Source organism: Sarcophilus harrisii, chromosome 5, assembly GCF_902635505.1.
Source record: "Sarcophilus harrisii chromosome 5, mSarHar1.11, whole genome shotgun sequence".
In the NCBI taxonomy this organism is placed as follows: Eukaryota; Metazoa; Chordata; class Mammalia; order Dasyuromorphia; family Dasyuridae; genus Sarcophilus; species Sarcophilus harrisii.
This window is the reverse complement of record NC_045430.1, coordinates 83,970,549-83,992,797: the sequence shown is the minus strand read 5'-3', so window position 1 is coordinate 83,992,797 and position 22,249 is coordinate 83,970,549. Positions and strand designations below refer to the sequence as shown.

Here is a 22,249-nt window from a genome sequence, read left to right as displayed (position 1 = left end):
AAAGGACAGTACATAGAAATAGCAAGAGTAAAGATAGAAATGGGAAAAGTACAAAACTCAGCAAACAATCTAGTGAGGGTACATGGATTGTGTGTAGGAGGGAAACTAGTAAATGATAAGGATGAAAATGTTAAATTGTAGGATTCCAAATGCCCATAAGTGTCAACTTTTTTATTCAATAGGCAGGGAGCCAATGGAAAATTCTGAATCGAGGAGTTAAATGATTACGTCTTTGCCTAAGGATGATTTATCTGGCTATAATATGAAGAATGGATTGAGTAACACTGGAGAAAGGGAGAGGTTAAGAAAACTGTCAATTAGTACAAAAAACAAGGCCAGCTGAGCAGCAATGAGGGCAGTGCTGTTTACTGGTTATGCAATATAAATTGACAAATGAATGAAACCAACTCACTTCAAGGCTCTTCCTAGCAGGGCTCAACAGTCTAGATATAAGAACAGGAAAATCCAAAGGTTACCAAGAACTGGGTACAAACATGGCAAAGATAAAACTTAAGGTTGCATGGAGAATGACAGGATTGGCCAGTTGCAAAAATAATTCACATTTAGTCTTTTAAGGTTAATAAAATGTTTTACATACATAACAAAGTGCTTTTGATCTACACTTATCTTTTTTATTCAAAATGAGTACTGTTGCATTTCAATTTGGAGGTTAGCATCTAACATATGACCACGAAGGTACATATCAGTAGCTGGAAAGAGACAAGGAATTGAGGTGTGGATGCCGAGTTCAACATAAATCTTAATTCTTTGGTCTTATAAGTACATGTCAAAGAAGGGGCTGAGAGAAACTGTTACGTTTTGGTTGTTTAAACTTTTGGCTACTGCATGGTGGTCAGTTGTGTTCTGAATAGTGTAAGGCAAGATGTTTACAGCACTGATCAACAATTATCAACTGGTTACACATCCTACAAAAAGTATTACACACAATACATGCAGAAATCTTACCCAAAGCCATATATGACCATCTAGGTAAGAACTTATGACAGATGGGCTGCCCTGCTCAGCTTGAATGCCAAGATACTATATAATGTTCCCATTTGGCTCTTATCTAATGGGAAAACCAAGTAGCCCTAATATTTTGCCCAACAGTTTCTTTGCTGAGATTCTTTTATATATCTTACTCATCAAAAAAGTAGTCATCCTGGTTTAAAATTGCTTAAAGGTTAAAAGAAAAAAAAAAAGTCAACATTGACACTTGCACCATTTTGCTATTATAGAAATGTTTAGGGCTTTCCTCCAAATAGGAGAACAAAACTCCCTTTTACCGAGGTATTAGTTGAGGAGGGGAAAAAAAAGAATTGATTTGCTTAATACAAGGCAAGAAGAAAACAATTAGTGGGATCCTATCATTTTACAGACAAGGAAAACAGGTCCAGAGGTTTAATGATTTGCCAAAGGTCACACTGGTAGTGATTGGTAGAATTTGTAGTTGGGTCCTAATACAAAGTGTTTTTTTCATAGTATCTGCTGCCTCTATGGTAAACAAAGGAAAACTAAAGGGTTCTTATTGACATGGTGAAAAACTGAATCTTTTATATTGCTTCAGTCTTTATCAAGATACTTCTGAAATCACCTACGCAATCCAATTAAAAATCAACTAAAGTTGTGTAGTTACCTCATTCCCCATCATACATATGTTAAGTTTAAGTTAGGAAAATAATCTTAAGCACTCATTCAAGAGACCATATAGGAAGATTCCTTTAAGGAAATTCCCTATCTTGTTTTTCCCAATGACTGAAGAAGGCATAGCTTTCTACAAATTAAATTTACAACCTCAATATAAATTCAGTAAGGATAAACCCATTTGGAATATCCTAAATCATCTCTGACTCATAGCTGGCTTGGGATTTTACCTTTCAGTCAACAGGCTTTTATTAAATCAACAAATATTTATTAAGCGTTTACTATGTGCCAGGCACATTTAGCTTCCTTTAAATATCATACAATGAATGCACTAAAATTTTCTCAAAGGGAATTCATGATATAGGTATGTATGAGATACCACATAATAACAGACATTATCATAGTAGACTGAGCAATGAGTTATTGAATTTTGCAATGAATGCTTTATAGTCCAGGGAGTAAATGACAAAATAACTCATTCTATAATTTAAAAAAAAATTTGCTAAGCATTTTCCTTATAATAAGCATGTGAGGTAGTATCAAGAATAAATTTGCTCCATTTTTAACATGAGGAAATGGACTAAGAAAGGTAAGTCATTCAGCCAAGGTCACACTGCTAATAAGTGTCAAAGGCAGATTTGGAACTTTCCTGTCTGCTGACTTCAAATATTTTCTAATATACCTTTCCTTGGGGGATGGTGAATACATAGACACCTGACAAGCTTTACTGTTACCTCCAAATAGGAATCAAAAATAATTAAGAAAAATCAACTCCCAGACTACATGTTTAAAAAAAGTCAAGACAAAAAAAATCAAAAAAAGAAAAAAAAGAATAAAAGGGCTAAAACTGCAAAACATCTTTCAAAGAAGGTTGAAGTCCATTCTGTGTCAGAGAAGGGTAACTAAATCAGAGACCAGTCAGTAATTTAAATAAACTTCAGGGTTCAAAGGCAACAATTACAAACAATACTGACAAAAACAAAAATAAACCCAACAACTTCCCCCACCCCCACCCAAATAAACAATAGATTTAGGCAATAGTAATGAAGAACCAATGAAGATAGTTGTAAAGCCATGACTTTCCTCAGTTTTCCCTTCCTAGTTCTACTGTTTATAGAGAGCCATTTTAAAAACACTGAATACACACCAAAGTGAAGGGTGGAATAGGATGAATTTCAATGGTATGAGACAAAGGTGCAGAAGCTGAAGGGTACAAAAACTGCTCAAAAGCAGAAGCTCAAAGATTTAGAGGAGGACAACACATTTAGTTTTATTTCAGTCAAATCACAACACTTTCTTTTTCAAATGTTGTAAAGTGTATCCACAAGTTCTATTACAGATCCACTTTTTAAAAGGTTTCCTGGGAACATTACAACAAGCCTCCTTCATTTAAGAGGAAATAGTTCTACTATATTCTTCCTCAAGTAAAAATAAAAATTCCATTCCAGTAAATAGTAAGAATACATGAAATTACAGTAAACCAGACACTTAAAAGGACAGCCAAGAAGTCTTCAACTGTTTATTAGAAAGAATGCAGACATAAAAAAAAAATCCCCACTGTTCTGAACACAAATTGAAGTTTTTTTCAGCCTTGTTATAAGCTGAGTCCAGAAAAAAAAAAAAATCAAAAAAAAAAAAAAAATCCAATAGTGTATTAAACGTTTTGTCACTCGTTTTCCATACTGACAGTGCAAATACAAATTTGGTCTAAATGTACAGATTGACAAGCAACAATGTATAGCTGTTCTTCCTCCTCCATACTAAGTAAGAGATGTAAAAGCTTAAGGGTCAAACAATACCAAATGTACAGGCTTCATAACCATTTAAATTAGGGCTTCACTAGTTTTAGCTAAAATACATTTGGAACACTAACTAGTGATCATTTAAATACAACAATGTGAAGTGAATATTTTTTTTTTTTAAATAAAACATTAGTGGAACAATCCTGGAGACACTTGGGAGGTACAGCAATGTTGTCAGCTTAAATTGTCAGCCAATTAAACTTGCTTCAGCAGTTTGATTCTGTGTACTAAAATCTGAACATTTTTAAATTCTCTTTAGTCTACCCTGTTGATTAGGGGAAAGTGATTTTAAACTATTTAAAATAAGCTAAGTTTTCTTATCACGTCAGCATCTGCATTATAAAGCAGTAAAGAGACTCAGTGAACCTTTTTTTTTTTTTTTTTTTTTTAAACTGCAATGACTGGGTCCATCCATTGCCTATACCTCAATTGCTTCTTGGAAGTCTGAAAAAATGTTCATGCATAAGGTTATTGCCTCAGCTGACTTAAAACTGACCCATACAATAGTACACATCAACCCTTAGTGAAGCCTTTTTAAAACAAACAGATTGAAAATGGATTAAAGGAGGCAAATTCAGTATCTGCCTTTAGAGCTACCAACGCAGGAATTATCTCAATTATGAAAATTTTGCAATGAAGTTATCTTTCTTTCCCAAAACCCTGAAGACGACACTTTCTTCTTTACTCCAGATCTGGCATCTCTGAAAGAAAAGTTAGTGGAAAGCATAATGTAAACTTTCTAACATTCACTTTACTTTTAGAAGAGATCCATTCTGGCTCACCTTTTAGCCAGCTTATCTGTGTTGCCCCAAATTATTCCAAGAATAATTTAATTTAGATTTATGCTTTGGCTACGATTCAAATTATCGTCTCTCTTTTGAGAATTTAGGAGATTTTCTCCTTAATTATTAATAGTTTACTTAATTTGATCTAAACCACTAAACAACTTAATATAATATAGTTTAATGTTACAAGACATTATGAACCTTTTAAAAAGCAGACACAAGAAACACCCCGTCAAACTTACCCTGGTCTGCTTAAAATTAAATAGACTATTTCCTGAATTACCTCAGGGTGATAAGGAATCTGGGCAATTGGAAGAAGTAAATAGGCAGAAAAGTCTGCTCAAATGGAAAGAGTCTGAATTTAAAGATTAGTGATTAAAATAATTGCAAGTAACATTGCAAATTTAAAAGCTTACTTTCATCATCACTGTCTGGTGAATCCTAAAAAAAAAAAAATATGAAAGAAAATAAAGTTATAAAATGTATCTGCACATTCTTTTGCTTAATAAAATTCTATAAAGTAGAACTAGTGAACATTTTATAAAAAATATGGATATCACAAGTATTAGCATTTAGCAAATTAGACACAAATGCTTGGTCTTATGGTAAAGATAATCAGATATTTTATGTTATTACTGAGACATATGATCTTCTTGTCTACATCTGGGCATGAATATATGTACTTTCCTATGATTTATGATTCTTGGGCTTAGCTTCGGTTGCTTCACATCTTGCCCTTCAAGGAAAAGAAGTTGGTATTGTAGAAAGGGTATCTGAATCAGAAGTCAAAAGTCCTAATTTTTATTTTGCCATTAACAAAATTTGACTACTATGGGTAAACTCACCCTTAAGAAATCATGTATAGTCCCAATATTCTATGAAAAGGGATTATAGTTCCACTTCTAGTTCTCCCTTCAGTATAAGTTAGCATAATTGATAAAGTGAATTAAATATTTATATGGTGATTTAATTTATAAAATGCTTTCTCAATGTAGATGGTTATAATCATTGTCCATTTTATAGATAAGGAAAATGAACTTAAAAGAGAATTACATGATTTGCTTATCGTCACAAAGCTAGTTACAAAAGTAGTACTGCCCAAATTAATCCTGACTTCCAAGTTCATCACTGTTTTAACACATACTTCAGAAATTACTAGACTAAATTAAAAACCAATTAAAAACTACTCACATCATCTGCTCCATCTACTTCTGGTAAATCTACATCTTCATCACCTCCCATGTTGTTCATCATCTGTTTGAAGATAAATATTAACATTCAAGTCTTATTAATTAAAAAATGGAAATCAGTAAAATTCATTATCAATTTTTCAACAGCCACATCTGTCACTTTTTGTCTTTAGTAAATCACTGACAAGTCATCAAACAGTACAAATGTTTTGCAAACACAATGTGATGCTAAATGTAATCTCATTACATTTTTTTTTCCCCGCCTTAAATTTTGTAGAATTTAGGAATGAAAGCAATCTTTGAGGTCTAGTCTAATTTCTTAAGTTAAGCAAATCCATTCTACAACAAATGGTAATTCAAACCTTTGCTAGTTCTTTCTTTTGGACATCTGACTTTTAGAACAACATAAAAAATTATTTCTGTATCTACACAGCATCTTTTCCCAATATCTGAAAATAACTATCTTGCAGGCTCACAATTTTCTGAGAGTAAAATAGTTTCTTTTACTCTTAGAGTCTCTGAAGGAAGAATGAATTTATAAACTCAAATTTCACTGAGAAAAGGATTTTTACACACAGGTATTTTTATTTGTGTTTGATTTCTCCTTTTATTCACTCCGTTCCTTCCTCCTCCCATTCCCTCCCTTCCCCCCCCCCCCAAAAAAAAAGCCAAAACCTGATAATTTTGCTGAAGGTTAAACTTGGGAGAGGAACACAAAGAGAAATGTGGGCGAATTTTTTTTATTGATACCTATTATTTCTATAAGGAAAGCAACAGACTAATTGTAGAGAACTCTGGAAAAGTATACTTGAAACAAGGTGTTAGTTAACTCAGTAGAATTGATGAGATAATGGTTCTCTAATATACATATACTTAGTGTGGCGATAGAATGGTTCTCTAGTTCACACGTACACAGTATATTGTAATGATGTAATTGTAATAGGGTATTTAAACTGCAGACAAAGTCAGACTCAGAGGGAGACTGGTTGAGACTGACAGACTGCTAGAGGAGATTGGGTCAGACTATGACAGAAAGCTAGCCAGAAAATTACAATTAATAAATTTTATCAAGAGAAGTATGCTTGACACAAAGACATCAACAAAAGAAAAACATAAGTCAACATTCTATATTCTCTTGTAGATAAGGATAACTATCAGGACATATAATCTCAAATTCATGGAATACTTATAATTGGTATACTCTATATAAGATTAAATGATAATCACTTTTCACAATGGGGATTTCAAGGTCTTTTTTTTTTTTTTTTAAACTAAGAATTGATTCTGAAATATGTAGTTTGAATTCTAAATGATTCCAAGGATTTCCAAAAAATTAGCTGAAGCAAACTCCACACAGGAGATATAAGATTAAAAACTTAAACAAATGTGTTTAAAGGAAATTCTACCTCAGAGAAGCGATCAAAATTGGACATGTCTTCATCAGAATCATCTTCCCAATCTTTCCAATTATTGAAGTCCACACTAAGCCAATTGAGCTGTGGAATAAACACAATTATCCTTTTAAGGTTCATCTGTACCATCATTAAAATTCCTATCGCACATTTTGGGATTTGATAGTGAATTTATAGCCATATTATACTCATAAAAAATTCATAAACTTAAGATTATTAATACTGCTAGTATGTTGTGCAGATATAATTATTGTGTATGTGTTTGTGTACACATGTGTATGTATATATGCCTTAGCAATCAAGACCCTACCTTTGCCCTTTCTTTTGTTAACCTTGGCCATGACTGTCCCGACTCTCCTTTCCGTAAACAACATAAGATCGATCTGTCTGTTCTTTTATGCTTGGAGTCCTAAAAGATAAAAGAACCAACCTCTATTTTATGTCTGTAGGAATGCGTCTAAAAGGAATAAAGTATTACATAATGCTATTTCAGATGGTATAACACTCTCCTGTACAGACTTTGTTGTTTTTCTTTTCCTAGGTTCTCTCCAGAGAGAAAGATGAACATATTTCAATTATAAAGGTTTCACTCAAATCAAATCACAGAAAGTGCTTTTATGTTACTAGTTGAATTCAGTTCCATTTTCCCTTCCATAGACAAGGCATGTAAGAGATGCCTGCAAGAAGTATCTGTCTTTCCTTTTACGAGTAAATCTCAAATTAAAAATGGACTATAATGTTCCTGTGATAGTTTTGGTTTTGAGAATTCTGCTTTAAGGAAAGTTCTAATGGAGCACACATATAATGTGCTTCACAATTGGAGAGTTTCTACAATTGCAGAGTCCAGAAAAGAGACAGAAAAAAACCCAAATTTGTGGAAATAATTACATAAGTGGAGAATAATAGAAAATACTAAGAAAACTACCAGCTACTTAGTGATGTACATTTTGTTTTGAAAAGGGAGTAGAGGATATATATTTACTAGAATACTTACATTTGGATCTATAATCTGAAAAAGGTCAATTTCATTTAAATGTTTAAAATTATCACTTCCTCCAAGACAACTGTAGAGAAAGAATGAAAGGCTGTTTATATAGATGAAATTTTTTTCAAAAGTTCTAACATAAAAAAAAAGTTAAGACAAAGATAATTTTTTTGCTGTATCATACGGCATAGCAATTTACCTGAAAGTAAGTTTGGACTTTTCAAAATTTACATTAACATCTTTACTGTCTTCAACACAAAATTCAATAAAGACATAGTCCCTCCGGTCGTACCACTTAGCGGAAGCAGGCTGCCTAAAAAGAGAGAATTTACAGTAATTAAGCTACAATAAACTTTTACCTTTGCAACAAAATAGTTATATATAATGCTCAAAGTTTAAGAAAAATTGCCTCCCACTGCACTAAATATATTGACTTTTTAGGTCATTCTCACAACTAAAAAGCCTGCCAATATCAACTACAAAATAGTTAATATTTCCAAGATGAGGACTGAATGAATATTTAACCATCCAAGAAATGTCCAAAACTAATTATACTTTAATTATATAGAAGTGCAACATAATGAAATTTATGAACTTTATAAAATCAAGGAATTGATCCAATATGAAAAGTTTTATTCTATTTTCAGGTCACATTTTCATATTATCCCCCTATTTCCACGAAAAAGCAAAAAACTCTAAACCTGTTAAAAGTAGGTATGGTCAAACAAATCAAATTACTGCATTCGTCATGTTAAAAGAAAAAGATGATCTGTATTGTCCATAAGGAGGTTCCTTAGCACGAGTCCTCTAGAATTGTGGCAGGTCACAGTATTGATCTTAGTTTTTAAGTCTTTCAAAGGTGTTTTTATAATACTGTTATAAAAGTTTATTCTTTTGCCTTCATTCTTCATTACTTCATATGAGCCTTCCCAAGTTTCCCTGAAACCATAAACTTCATCATTTCTTACAACACAATATTCCATCACATTCATTTACTACAATTTGCTTGTCTATTACCCATTTGATGGCCAACTCCTTGTTTCTCTTTGCCACCACAAATAGTGCTGCTATTAACATTTTAATAGATGTAGATTCTTTTCCTCTTTAAATTCTTTGTAGTATAGTCAATCAATAGTATCACTGAATTAAGGAAGGAGTATAAATTTTGGGACGCAAAAACATTATAAAGAGATTACAACTGATAGCTAACAGAATATAAAAGAACTGGAAAATATGCCCATCTTCCAAGGGATGGACAAAACAGAATGGGAGATTGTATGAGACATTTAAGAAGCTCTCCTGCCTGGAACAAAAGGAATACATCCCCAAATGCAGAAAACAAGACTGTAGATGGGGTCAGTTTTTATAAAGTGTTTTGACTTGAAAATTACTCATAAATAAAAAGAACAAAGTTTAGGTTATTACAAGCACTATTCAATTTCCTAAAGGCAATCCAGCTTATTCTATTTAATTCTAGGCTCAGTTCATTGTTCAGTACATGTATCATAGTGGATGATGGAGCTTATGGATTATGTATTCCAGCTGTGTATCAGAAACAGGACAATATGCATTTTTAAAAAATTATACTTGATTTTCCTGGTTATATATTTAGAGCGAAATTTTTGAGTATGGATTTCATATGGGAGGTTCTGTAATGTTTTGGATCTTGATGTAGTCAGTAAAATGCCATTTATAAAAATATCTGTCAAGGTAAAGAAATTCCCTTTCCTACTGGGGTTCTGCCATGGACAGAGATCTTGACAGGCCAAAGTTATCTTTTGCTACATTTTTCAAGGACTTTTATGATTTCCATATCTGTATATAAAAACTGTTTTAAGGAGTCTTAATTTAGTTATATGCATCAGATAATTTTTTGACTCATGAGGTTTTACACACTTTCCACCTTTTTTCAAGTACCTTGAGAACCAATTCCTCACTATTGTCATTATGTTCTATATGTATTTCTGTGTATTTCATTTCTGTTCTTTTAGCCCTTTCCTATTTTTTTTTTTTTTGGCTTCAAAAGCTAGTTTGTCCAGGTTAGAGTTGCATTAACTAAATATCATATTTTCTCATTTTTATTTTAATGTTTTCAATTTTGACCTCAAGTTAGTGATTTGACTATACAGACACAATATAGATGGATAAAGGATATCAAGAAGGATCAATTTTATTTTTTTATGGTATAACATTTACCATATCTGGTGCAATGACACTTTGATAATACAAGTACAAGGCTTCTGTATAATTTTCTTCTCCTTTCGAATTTCTCAACCATATTCTCAAACTTTCCCCAATTTCCTCACATAGAACTAATGTATTAAAATGGTAATTTAACTAGAAGACTTTTCTAGTTATTTACAGAATTCCTCTAGTTCATTATTTGCAGTAAATTTTGACATACTAAGCTTCTCATGATGTTATTTTTGCAAACATCTAACAAGTCCTGCAAAGACTGTTCCATGTCTTAATGCATGATCATTCACCCCCTTCCCCCGATTCCATTTTGCTTTACTAGGAAATGTCAGATTTAATATGGTTCAATTCTTCCAATAATATGGGTATTTTGTCATGGAATCAGGAACTTATATTTAACATAGCTATTATTCAATTCAATGTTCACAGGCAAATCTAAACACTGTGATCCACTGTATATCTTGCCCCTTTGTACCACAGTCAATTACAAAAGCACAGATGATCCACACAGGTATTAATAGAGAAAGTAGTTTATAAGTTACTGATGTTTCTTATAATCCCATTAGACAAACACTCTGAGCTAGAAAATGTGTCATATAGCATATACCACCAATGTCTTGTGGGCTGCTTTGCATTTAAAGGATGCTTTGTTAATATTTAGCTGAATTAAACAAAGATCAACCTTACATCCAGTAATAATCACCCTCAAGTAGAAAAATATCCATTTTTTTTCCTCCATAATCTCTTCACCTCAGCTTAGATAATAGCAAGTTGTTTTGGACTACTATCAAGGAATGGGAAAAATGTGGGGTTAAAAGATGAATTGAAAGGAATACTGGGGAAGAGATCATAAGGAAGTTAGGGAACGATACAGGTGGCTATTCTAGAAAGAAAAAAGGAGCCTAGCAGAGATAAAACAAATTAATAAAAATCCAGACTGAAAACATCAATAGATTTAAATCAGCAATGGCAGTTTGAATATAAATTGAAATTCTTTGGGGTCTCAATTTTTTCCTTTTAAAAGACAGGAAATTGACTAAAATTCTATACTAATTAAGCATATTATATATATTCTCTACCTGATGAAGTTCTGTTATACATAGATAGGAAGAAACAACACTCTGTGTTCTTTATCTAGAGGCAATTCCCTTTCAGCTCTCCTGTAACTTAAATATATCCCAGTGCTAACAATAATAAAATTGCAATTCAAATAAATGACAAATTAAAAAGTACACAAATACAGAAGAAATCTGAAAAATGTACAAATTTCTCCCATTTCTGTCTCCTAGATTTAGAGTAATTTTGTCATTTTCTAAGTTCCAACAAAAGGACTACTTTTTATTCAAATTATCCTACCAAAATTTCCCACTTCAAAAATTATTTGATGTCTCTTGGCATTTCTTAGTAGGGGGTTTATACCCTCTAGATCTGAAGGCTCAACTTCCCAACTACTTGGAACACATATCATGACAAAATGCATCATTCTTGATTTAAAAAAAAAAAAAAAAGCTGTGCCCTGCTATCATAGCTAATCCAAGTGTTTCTGAGTAGAGATTTTCCTTCCCTGAATTTTCTTTCTTCTTTTTTAAAGATTTGGGGCAGATATGAATCCAATCCAAGAGACAATATAACAGACACTAGGAATATCTATGCAAGCTGAAAGCTCTAGCAAAGCTGGTTGAAAAGCAAATTAAAAATGTAACCTATTTTCCCATAGGAAAAAAAAATCTAAGAGCCATAGGTAGCCTGTGGGAAAATAATTACAATGGCAGCCAGGGGTCAGGCAATTAACCTCGAAGGCCTTTGTAGTATTTTAAAGAACTTTTAAGCATTTCCCCAACTCTTTGATTTTATTATCACCACCTTACTTCCTCCTATTCCCAATTTCAGTTTTTCTTAGAACCTAGAAAAAATTTACACAAAAGGAAAATGAATAACAAAAATGATAAAAGCTAATAAATTATATTTTCAGATTAAATTTCAGCCAAAATTCTTTAAGGCTGACTTGAGGTTTTAAGTGTAGTAGAATTTATTATTAATATTTCTAAGTTCAAAATTCTGGAAAAAATTTAATTAGCTGATGTGTGCTGGAAATCAGTTCAAACTGCTGTATTATCAGTGAGCATTTCTCTTGTAAAGTCTTTAAGATGCTGCTGCATTAAGAAGCCAAGGAAAGGTCTTAATTTCTATTTGATGTTAGTTCATCATATACATCATTTCATCAAATACATCATAAATGTTCTTTAAAGCATCTTAAAAGATCAATATGTAAACATTGTGATTTCAGAAATGTTATCTCAATGATAAACTGAAGAGACATAATTTGGACCAGCCACACTAATTTGCTATGTATTTCTTCATAAAACCAACAATTTAAGATGAAAAACTTCTAGCAGCAAACTTTTAAGAACTGGTTGAAAAAGACCAATTTTGGGGAAAAAATTATACTAAAATCTTTTCTTCATGGTCAGTTTTAATCTACTAATACTAATAGAAGTTTTAATCTACTATTGTTTAATTTTTATCAATTTTTCTAGAAAGATTAGGGGATAAACATCTTTTTCCTCTATCACAATGGAAGAAAATACTTGTAAAGACAAAAGAAGTTACTCTGAGTTAAAAAGCAAAACCTCAAGGCTAATTCTGTATCAATTAAAAAAAAAAAAAAATAGCTTGGCTAAAAGTGGTTCCTAGACCTTGGTTGTTAGTTAAGGCAGCTGAGAACCTTTAATGTACTGATCTACTTGTCCTGCCTTCAATAAAATTAACTCTTTTTATAAACTGAGACCTTGCAGTGACTCAGGGTCAAGATTCTGAAAGACATTTAAAATGTATATTATACAAGTCCAGGAAACAGAAGATAAATTCTCCACAGCAGGGAGAATTTTACATTCTAATTGGCAGAAAAAAGAAACACAACATTCAACTAAATTTTGTCATAGGGACATAGACTCCCACTTTCTCCCTTGAAATCAACAAAGGCATAAAAGTAATACTACTAACCTTTCTAGATTTATCTCTATTTTTAGTAGTGTCAATAGCTAAAGTTATGGTAAAAAAATCCATAAATGATTCAAAAAGTATTTTCCTATTTAAAAAGTTCTATGATGAAAATTTCATTTAAAAAGAAAAAAAAAACATAAGATTTGGCTTCAAATGATATGATTAATGGTCACAAAGAGTCATGAGGAATAACTTTTTTGGGATACAATGGTTATCTCATGCTTGGATAATTGTGCAAGTGATTAATAATTCAAAATCCCATCCTTTCAATATAGAAGAATGAAAATCCCTTATTATTTTGCTATGCCATATGCACATAACCTTTCACTTTTTGTCAACTTTAACTTGGTTTTCATTTAGATTCCTACTAATGTTAAAACAAAAATTTTTGTATAGGAATTCAACTATGGAATGAATTTGAGGTAATTACAACATAAAGAAATTGGCACTTACCCAAACATTTTTATAGGATTAAAGGAACATTTTCAGTAGATGAATTAAAAGGCATGGATAATATGACATTTATATAGGATGAATTTTGGTAAACTTCAGGAGGGGAATAACGGACTAAGATCAAAGATCTACTGTAGCACTAAAGCATAATAGTGTATGACCTTTGTAAATCTTAAGAGTTAAAATTTATTTTAGGGCTTATATAGCTAAAATATATCAAACTACACTTTCCATTTATGTTCAATCAATTAGTAAATGTGAACTAACCCTCTTTCAGGAAGTAAGAATGTAAGGATTCACATCTAAATTCCCGGATCAATTTGTGCTTTGCAATTCATAGTCTTAGAAAGTTGCTTGGATGTCCCCTAGAGCTTATGTGACTTGCCTAGTATCACCCACCCACGGTTAAGTCAGGTGCCTTTGGACATAATATTCTAATTGGTTCTACCCTCTATACCCCTCTGGCCTTACTTTTAATAAATACTGCCTCATTTGATCCTCCAAGACTCTTGACACAAGCAGGGTAAATGTTTTTAATCTAGGAAAACCTCAAATTTTGGGGGCCCTCTTTTATAGACCAAGCTATATACTTGGTTCTAAGATTTAAAATATGGATTCGAGTTAGGGCCTAATTCATTCTTCATCTCAAGTCTACCCCATAGACACCAAAAGAAACCATCAAATAATTTCAGTTTGTAGTAACTACTACTTTTACAGTAGGGTATAAGAAATAATTAATTCAGAGAGAAAAACCTGAGCAAGTCCTTTCTTAACCTATCAACAACATTAAAAAAAAAAAACAAAAAAACAAAAAAACAAAACTTCACCACCAAAATAAATCTACAAAGACTAGAACACATCAAACAAAAAAGAATTTCTTGGTCAGGAAACCCAACAGACACTGATAGTATTTTTGCAAATGTACTGCTTTACCAGCCCAAACTACCATCAGCATTATATTTTCTAATTCCCTGAAACTATAATCCTTTTTGAGTATTACCACTAGTCCAGAGATTTTTTTTTTTTTTTAAATCAAGACAATAGATTTTCCCTTCCAACCTATTCAAAACATCAACCACCTGGCTTTATTCAAAATACTCAAAGAAAAAAAAAATTCTTTACTTTCCTAAGGAGAGCAAAGGAAAAAACAAATAAATTAGCGTAAAAAGTAGAATAATGTGAATAGAACAAAGGAAAGACTAGGATGCTCCAGGGAAATTTTAAAGAAATCATTCTAAAAGGAAAGCCATGGATGGCTTCATGTAAGCCATCAGCTCTTGCTGAGGATGAGGACTTCAGGAAGGAACCTTAGGGGTCATTAATTTTAACTCAATCCTTATAGATTAAGGAGGTCAAAGAAGTTATTGCCCAAGATCATAGCAAGTGGAAGATAACTGTTTTACAAAGAATTCAAGAGTAATCAAAAACAGGTAGGAATATAGTTATCAGTATTTACTAAGTACTTATTTGCCAAGAAAATACAAATACATGGAAAGGAGGTGGGAAGAAAAAAGGCAGGGAAGAGAGATTGAGGGACAGAATGAATGCAAACAGACAGTTCTTGATTTATATAAGTGGATCATTCTGTAGCCCTCTCTGGGTTACATAATGTGAATTTGCCCTTACCAACTCATTTCACTTAGTCTATGTAACAAACGCACACATGATACCTTTTCCCAAGTCACAAAATGTATTATGCCGACACACTAAATATTGTATCACGATAATAAATATAATGAAAGATCAATAATAAAGCATGCACAGTAAAGGTAGCATATGTGTGCAACATGTTAAAGTACCTAGCTTTATATTTTCAAAATAAAAAAGATCCCCATTCAGAGACCTCATTTGGATTTCTTTGATATTTTTTACTTTGTCTAATTTGTGTAATGTGAATTTATGTAAAGCAAGAGCTGTCTGTAAATATGAGATGGTTTGAGAGGGAAGATAACTAGCAGTTGAGAGGATCAAAAACAGTTTTCAAGTAGAATGTCCCTGCCTCAGATACATCCTTAAGAGAGGGATATGTGAGGCAAAGATGAGGAGTTGAAGTATGCTGGAATTTAGAATGAGGATACAGTATGAAATAAATTGAAGACAATCTGTGGAAGGGCCTTAAGTTTTTATTGAATTTTACAGACAAGAGGGAGTCTTGAGCAGAATAGTCACATGGTCAAACCTGTAAGTAATTTCTTTTTGGTAGCTTTGTGAAAGCTACATTAGAAAGAAGAGAGAAAGGACAGAAACCAGTTAAGAAGCTAGGACAATAGTCTTGGTCAAGAGAGTTTAAACAAAAGCGTAGCAACAATATGACTGGAAGTAGAGAACTTTATCTTAATGCCTAGTCTGCCATGCACTAGCTGTGTAAATTTAACCACAGAACTTTACCTCTGCTGAGAGTGTTAGTTCAACAATTCTAAAATGAAGTGATTGGACTAGATAATAATAACAATGTCTTTCAGTTTTAGAATTGTACAATATGAACTTCCAAATGTTAATGGCTTCTATTCTCTACAGTAGTCTTTAGTATTTGTATTAACTAACCTAATTTCCAAAAAACTTGTTTAGTAATAGATGTTTTTTTCTTCCATAGGTGATTATATATTGATCAGACCTATAATTTCACCAATGTAGAAAGGTTCCTATTTGGAACTTCTACCAACCAATTTGATTATTAGCTTCATCTCCTCTGGAGATTATCTTCCATTTACAATCAATTTGTATTTTATATGCATTTTGTCTCCTCCATTTGAATGTGAGTTCCTTGAGGGTAGGGGCTTTAATTGTGCCTCTAAACCCAAGCACTTAGGAAGCTGTGGCTAGAACAGTTAAGTACTAAAAAGTGTTTGCTGACAGATTGAGATTAAATGACTTGTCTAAAATCATAAAAACCAGTATATCTAAGTCTAGCTTTTAAATCATGTCTTCCCAATTTCAAAGTCAGCATTCTATCAACTACTCTACACTATTTCACTCACTTTCTCACACACGTTGGTGATGGTTTCAAAAGCAAAACGGTTGCTTAAAAACAATTTTCAAAAAAGATTTCAAAAAAATTTCTTTAAAACCACTGACAGTTTGCTACCAAAGACAGTAAACTTTGTCACACAAAACTTATCTTTCTTTAAATTTCCATCAATTTTATTCCTATTCTCCTCCCCTAAAGCTGTAATGCTAATTCTAGATTAAGATAAATGGACTATTTCTCAAATTTCAATTTCCTCTTATCTTTAAGAGGAATGAAATTTGTGTATTGCAAACTTACCTAAGTTGAGAATTATCTCCCAAATCTGCTTACACACAATGGAAGAAATTATAAAAATCATCATCTTACAGGTGAGGCAAATGTGACTTATGTGAATAATTGAAATTGAAATTATGTGAATTATGTGCAAAAGTCAAGAAATAAGTTTAACAGAAACTACAAGCTAAGAAACAAAAATGGGATGTGAACCAAGAAAACAATGGTCAGTTAAATCCTTGGAAATTAAGAGACTAGTAGGTTACTAAATGATAACCGATTTTAGTCATTCTCAGGCACTCAGTTATTAGTGCCTTCCCTTCAATTACTTTGTATACATTTTGTATTTATGTATACATGTTTCCTCTCCATGGAATGTAAGTTCTTTGAGGGATCGAACTACTTTTTGTCTTTGTACTCCCAGAATATAGCACAAATGGTTCTTGCACATAGGAGATGCTTAATAAATGCTTATGAAATGAAAGAAAAACGAGAGATTTGACCTAGTTCCTTAGCTGTTCTATAAGGTCATGTTTCCAGTTCAAATTGAATGACCCACTGTTACCTTGTTTCAACCACAGCCTTTTAAATTATCCCTGGATATCAGTAAAAAATGCTTGACTATAAGATTCCTTTCAACTCTAGGATTATACATGTCAAGAATCAGGAAAGAATTCACTTACAGTTCAAATACTATACAATAATACAATAACAAAATCTTCAAAGGCTAATTTATATTTTCTAAGCTTTTTTACATTAATAATTTATAGAACCTTAGAAAAAGGCATTGACTTCTCCTTAAAAATTAAATACCAGATGGGACTATACCTGCATTAAAGAAATGCACAACAGAATGGATGACACAGAACAATACAAAAACTTTTAGTTATTCAAGCATTAACTGTTGAGGCGGTATTTCTAAACAATGTTTTTGAGTCCATACTAAAATCCTTTGCACACCAACTATAGGATCAGAAATGATACAAAAACTCTTGGTGGTTTTAAAAACTTTAGTCATAGGATCACAGATTTAGAGTTCTAGTGGCTTAAGATCATCTTGTTTTTTCATTCTACATACAAGGAGACTGAAGCTGAGAGGGCAAATGTTTTGTTCTAGTAGCTTAGTAGCAGAGGTAGGAATCTAAATATCCTCTCCAAGATTAAATTCAGGGCTTTTCCCATAACACCAATATACAATGAGATTTGAAAAGAATTCCAAATGATAATTACTAACTCTAAGGAAACTACATTAGATGAGATTCAATCAAATTTGAGACCAAAATCTGGGAAATCTGAATACCATCAATGAGAAAAATAATTAAAGGCATGTTGCTATTCACACTCACTGATTACTTCCATAGGATTCTAGTTAAAGTACAACTTAGTTTACACTCTGAAAATCAGTTGCCATGTTACAGTGGCTAGGAAATGAATCCTGAAAGGAAACACTAATACTACTTCCCTAATTTATCGAGTATTCCTTTCAAATAAAAATTTTTGCCCAATTATTTAGACACTAGTAATTTGGGTTTTTGTTTTTTTGGAGGGAGGGGTAATACGAGGCAGAAAGATGGGGACAGACGTAAAGCTTACAAATCTTAGTAAAGATAAGATTTTGCTTAATGTTTGATAATTTCATTCCAGATCCCTACCTCAAGTAAATCATAATAGGATTAAAGGGAACTATCAGTTCCAATTTATAAAAAAACTATAATTACTTAAGGCTAGCTGACTCCTACAAGAGTATATAAATTTAGAGCTGAAAGTTGTCTTAAAAACCACCTAGCACAACAGTTTTTCTTTTTCAAGAGAGAAAACTGATATCCAGAGACATTAAACAAATTGCCTAAGGTCATACAGGTATGTATGATTGAGAAGAACGATTACAGAAATCCTTATCTCCTAAATTCAAAGCTCTTCCCCCAGTAAACTCAAACAATAAAGAGCTGGAAAAAGGGGAAGAAATTTAAAATGTGGCTTTAATTTACCGATTAAAAAAAAAAAAAAACAGAAAAGAAAAAAAGAATAAATGATGTGCTTAATAGCACAGAAAGAAAGTGGTAGAATTAGGACTTGAACCAAAGTCTCCAGAATTCAGCCTTCTATCACACCAATTTAACTCCAGTATTTATCAGTTGGGCTGGAAATTTGGTTAGTTCCAACCAAGAACTTAATAATCTAAGGCAAGCACAAAACTTCTCTTGCTCCCATTTCCTTCCGTGAAAAAAATGTTACCTGCCTTTCTCAAATGATACTGTCTTGTGACCTCTGAGCACCTTACATATAAAACTTATTTTGGTTAAATTGTTAAGGATATTTGGCTGGGCAATCATTACCATTTATTTTTAGTAGGGAACCCTCCCCGTACAAAGTTCCTTTTTCATCTATTATTGGATGGGCCACAAAAAGTTTCTTCTAATTCAATGGAGTCTTAGCATTCATTTTATAAATTCACACCCCTAAGGAAGCCACAAAATCAAAACCATAAAATGCATACCTTTTTTCCTTCAAAAATTAGAAAACTATGAATCCATTAGTCTTGTAAAATACATTCAAACTATGTCTTTATTTCATTATCCTGATTTTTACCAGTTTCATCTATCTACATGATTCTTTCTCATGTTTCTAAAAACTAATTTAAATAAATAAAGCAACTAAATTAAATGATAATTAGCTGAATATTTATTTCTTTACCATCCGATACTAAAACTGTATTTACAAATTTCCTCAATTCAGATTAAGCCCTCTGCTCTCAAAATGGATACAACTCTATACTCGATAAAACTGGAGATTCTGAGAGTAGCAATGCCAAGAATTAATTAGGTTAGTTCTTAAAAATCTGTGTTTGTAACTGTAGCAATAATCAAACCAAGTTAAGATGAACATTTATAAATGTTAGGTCACAAAAATGGGAAAGTTTCGTATATGCAGCTGAATTTTCTAATCAAAGACAATTCCACTTTCTGAAAATACCCCTTCCTTTACAATGTTTTCAATCAACTGGAAAGCTAAATCTTATATGTTAGCTTCCTGAACCATTATTCTGCTACACAGTATCAGTAAAGTTATTTTAATAGGTGTTGGGTGCCTCTGAGGCATTAGTTTTATTTAAAAAAAAAAAAATCTGAAATCTAAAACTACTGATCAATCACTAAATTTTAGTAACAAGTTAGTAGTAAACTTGATTTTATCACAAAGTGAACAATTCCCTCACTTGAAGAAACAGAGAAAAATGTTAAGACCTTTCAGTGCTATCTCATATTCAAAGATTCCAGAGGTGAGGCATTTTTCCTTTGTTTTACTCGAACTTCTACCTCCAGCATTGTTCAAGTGGGATTCACTTCCTACACACGTTTGAGAAATTGACCTCTAAAAAACTTTTTAAATGTACTGAATACACAGATGAGATTTAAGGAACTGCGAACTGAGGCAGGAATATCTAGCTACCCCGCCTAACAATGTTAAGGTAGGACATTTATCTCCTAAAACTTCACAGTAGTCCTTTGGGTCAACACGTGCAAAATACCTGTTAGGTAGTAATCCTCCTCCTTGCCAGGAAATTGCCGTTTTTGGGTTGCCCCCCTACCCTCTTCCGGATTATCGGTCATAGAAGCCTGGGGGGGACCCGCAAATCAGTAGTTAAATTCCCCCAGGGGGCAATACTATGTCAGAGTGACACGGGCAAGCGAGCCATGTCAAGATGACACAGACCCATAGTGGGACGGCCTGCACGTGGCCAGCACTACCTCTGGACTGTAGACCACATGGTGCCCCCAACTTGTGGTCACCGCCACTCCCGGGGTCCCACCTACCCCAAATGCACATGGCGCTGTGCCATGGCACATCGACCCGGGAAAAGCAGCACAGAGGGAATGCCAGGCGAAGGGGCCTCCGAGGCTCCTTCAGGCAGTAACGGGGTCACCCGAGACGGGTGTCCCGGGGACAAGGCAAAGGGAGCCAGAATTGCTCAGGAACTTCCTGGAGCGAGGGCCCAGTAACTCCCCGCGGCCAGGAAGCCCGAGGGGCCCCCAGAGGTGGGCGGAGATGGGGGAAGGGAACGCGTATTTTCGGGAAGGGGGCCCCACCGCTTTCCAGGAGGACCCCAGGAGGGGGATAACACTGGAGAATCCTTGCTCCCGGGGAGTGAGAATACAGCCCCCCCTTCCCACGGGGGCGCCGGCCCCGCAGGCCGGGAGGGACTGGACCGGGGTGATTTCCCGCCCGTCCAAGAGCCGCGGCCTCCGCCTCCCGTCCTCCTTTCAGACTAGCCTCCCTCCAGCGGGTATCACACTCACATTGTGAATGGGGTAGGGGGGCGGGCGAACGGGCGGGGTGGGTCTCTCAGGCGGCAGCGATGCCTCCAACTCCCTTCAGGCGGGCGGCTCCGGCTCGGGTGCCTCCTCCTCCACCGGTAGCGGCCTCTCCTCTCTTGCGCTCTCCCCTCAGGCGGCGGCGGAGGCGACGGCGGCGGGCTTGGCCTGGATCCCACAATGCACCGCGCGACGAGAAAGGCTCTTCTGTTCGGGGAGAGGAGGAAAGAGTAAGAAGAGGGCGCGAGGAAGGAGAAAGAACGTGTGCCTACGAGGGGCGGTAAGGCCGGGCGAGGCAAGGTGGCGGCGGCTGCAGAGGCGGAGGAGGCGGCGGCGGCGGCAGCAGCAGCGACAGAGGCGGCGGCGGTGGCTAGTGACGCAGCAAAATGCCCGGGCCCTTTCGCGCGTGCGCGCTCCTGGGCTTTCGGGCGCGAGCCCGGCTTTCTAGAGATCTCCATGAGAAGGGCGGAGTCTCCCCGTCACTCTCTTTAACTCCACCTATTCCGCCCCTCCCCCTCCCCCCTTTCGTTCTCTCTTCCCGCCTCTCCTCCCGCCCCCACTGTACCCTCTCGTTGGAAAACCGTTGGCTACCCAACCGTCTGGGCTCGTGCTTTTGCGTGATCTTCTAGGGAAACCTCCGAGAAATGGGGAGGGTGAAGTCGGCTGGGAAAGGCTAGCGGGGAGGTGGCTGGTTATTCGCCCGCGGGCTGAGGCGGGACTAATGGCCCATGGTCTTAAACTCCCCTCCCCCACTTCGCCCCAGCTGGGAGGCCGAGAAAATGTAGGCCGGAGGAGAGGTGATTGAATCGCATACCCCCCCCCCCCCCCCCAGGGCTGTCCTTCCCGCGAGGAAGAGCTGGTCGCGGGCCAAAAGTTGGGGGTGGGTGTGAAAGGCCCAGTCTTGGAGCTGCCTTTGCCCCCTTGCATTTGGCCTCGCGACCCCTCGCTCGGGCGTGTGTAGCTCCGTGGAATGTGAGCCCCTTACGGGCCAGGGCTATCCCTTTATACCTCTAAACACCCTGGAACTTAAGGTTTATTGAATTAAATTGAGAACCTAGTGCGCCCCGAGGTTCCTCTTAGCATGAAAGGAAGACGGAACGGGCGCAATCTTAGAATATCCGACCATTCCCTTCACTCCATTCATTCACCCTTTCAGGGAACGTTAAGCGTCTGCTAAAAGGGGGTAGTTAAAATTGTCATCCTCTACAAAGAGGCAGTGTTCAAATGA

The 22,249-nt window shown here is 35.0% G+C and overlaps 1 protein-coding gene across 3 annotated transcripts; it reads right to left on the bottom strand.

The window, feature by feature from the left end:
- Positions 1-2,893: 2,893 nt before the first annotated feature.
- PTGES3 (prostaglandin E synthase 3) lies at positions 2,894-21,963 on the bottom strand. Of its 3 annotated transcripts, XM_031941148.1 has the most exons (9): positions 21,587-21,963; positions 21,007-21,228; positions 8,018-8,131; positions 7,828-7,897; positions 7,144-7,242; positions 6,828-6,917; positions 5,423-5,485; positions 4,648-4,672; positions 2,894-4,147 (listed from the first exon to the last, which is right to left on the bottom strand). In XM_031941148.1, the coding sequence occupies exons 1-9, from the start codon at positions 21,946-21,948 to the stop codon at positions 4,128-4,130; spliced, it is 1,065 nt and encodes a 354-aa protein (XP_031797008.1). In that variant the 5' UTR covers positions 21,949-21,963; the 3' UTR covers positions 2,894-4,127. The 3 variants fall into 3 exon arrangements, with proteins under 3 accessions (XP_031797008.1, XP_012407227.2, XP_031797009.1); XM_012551773.3 differs by lacking the exon at positions 21,587-21,963 and having other exon boundaries at positions 21,007-21,494; XM_031941149.1 differs by lacking the exons at positions 2,894-4,147; positions 4,648-4,672 and adding an exon at positions 4,742-4,967.
- Positions 21,964-22,249: the final 286 nt, after the last annotated feature.

Coding starts and splice junctions, on each gene's coding strand:
- PTGES3 (XM_031941148.1), bottom strand. CDS start 21,948: ATGCAAGGGGGCAAAGGCAGCTCCAAGACTGGGCCTTTCACACCCACC. Junction 21,229..21,586: donor AACGGTTTTCCAACGAGAGG/GTACAGTGGGGG, acceptor CTCCCCGAACAG/AAGAGCCTTTCTCGTCGCGC. Junction 7,243..7,827: donor TTCAGATTATAGATCCAAAT/GTAAGTATTCTA, acceptor TTTATCTTTTAG/GACTCCAAGCATAAAAGAAC.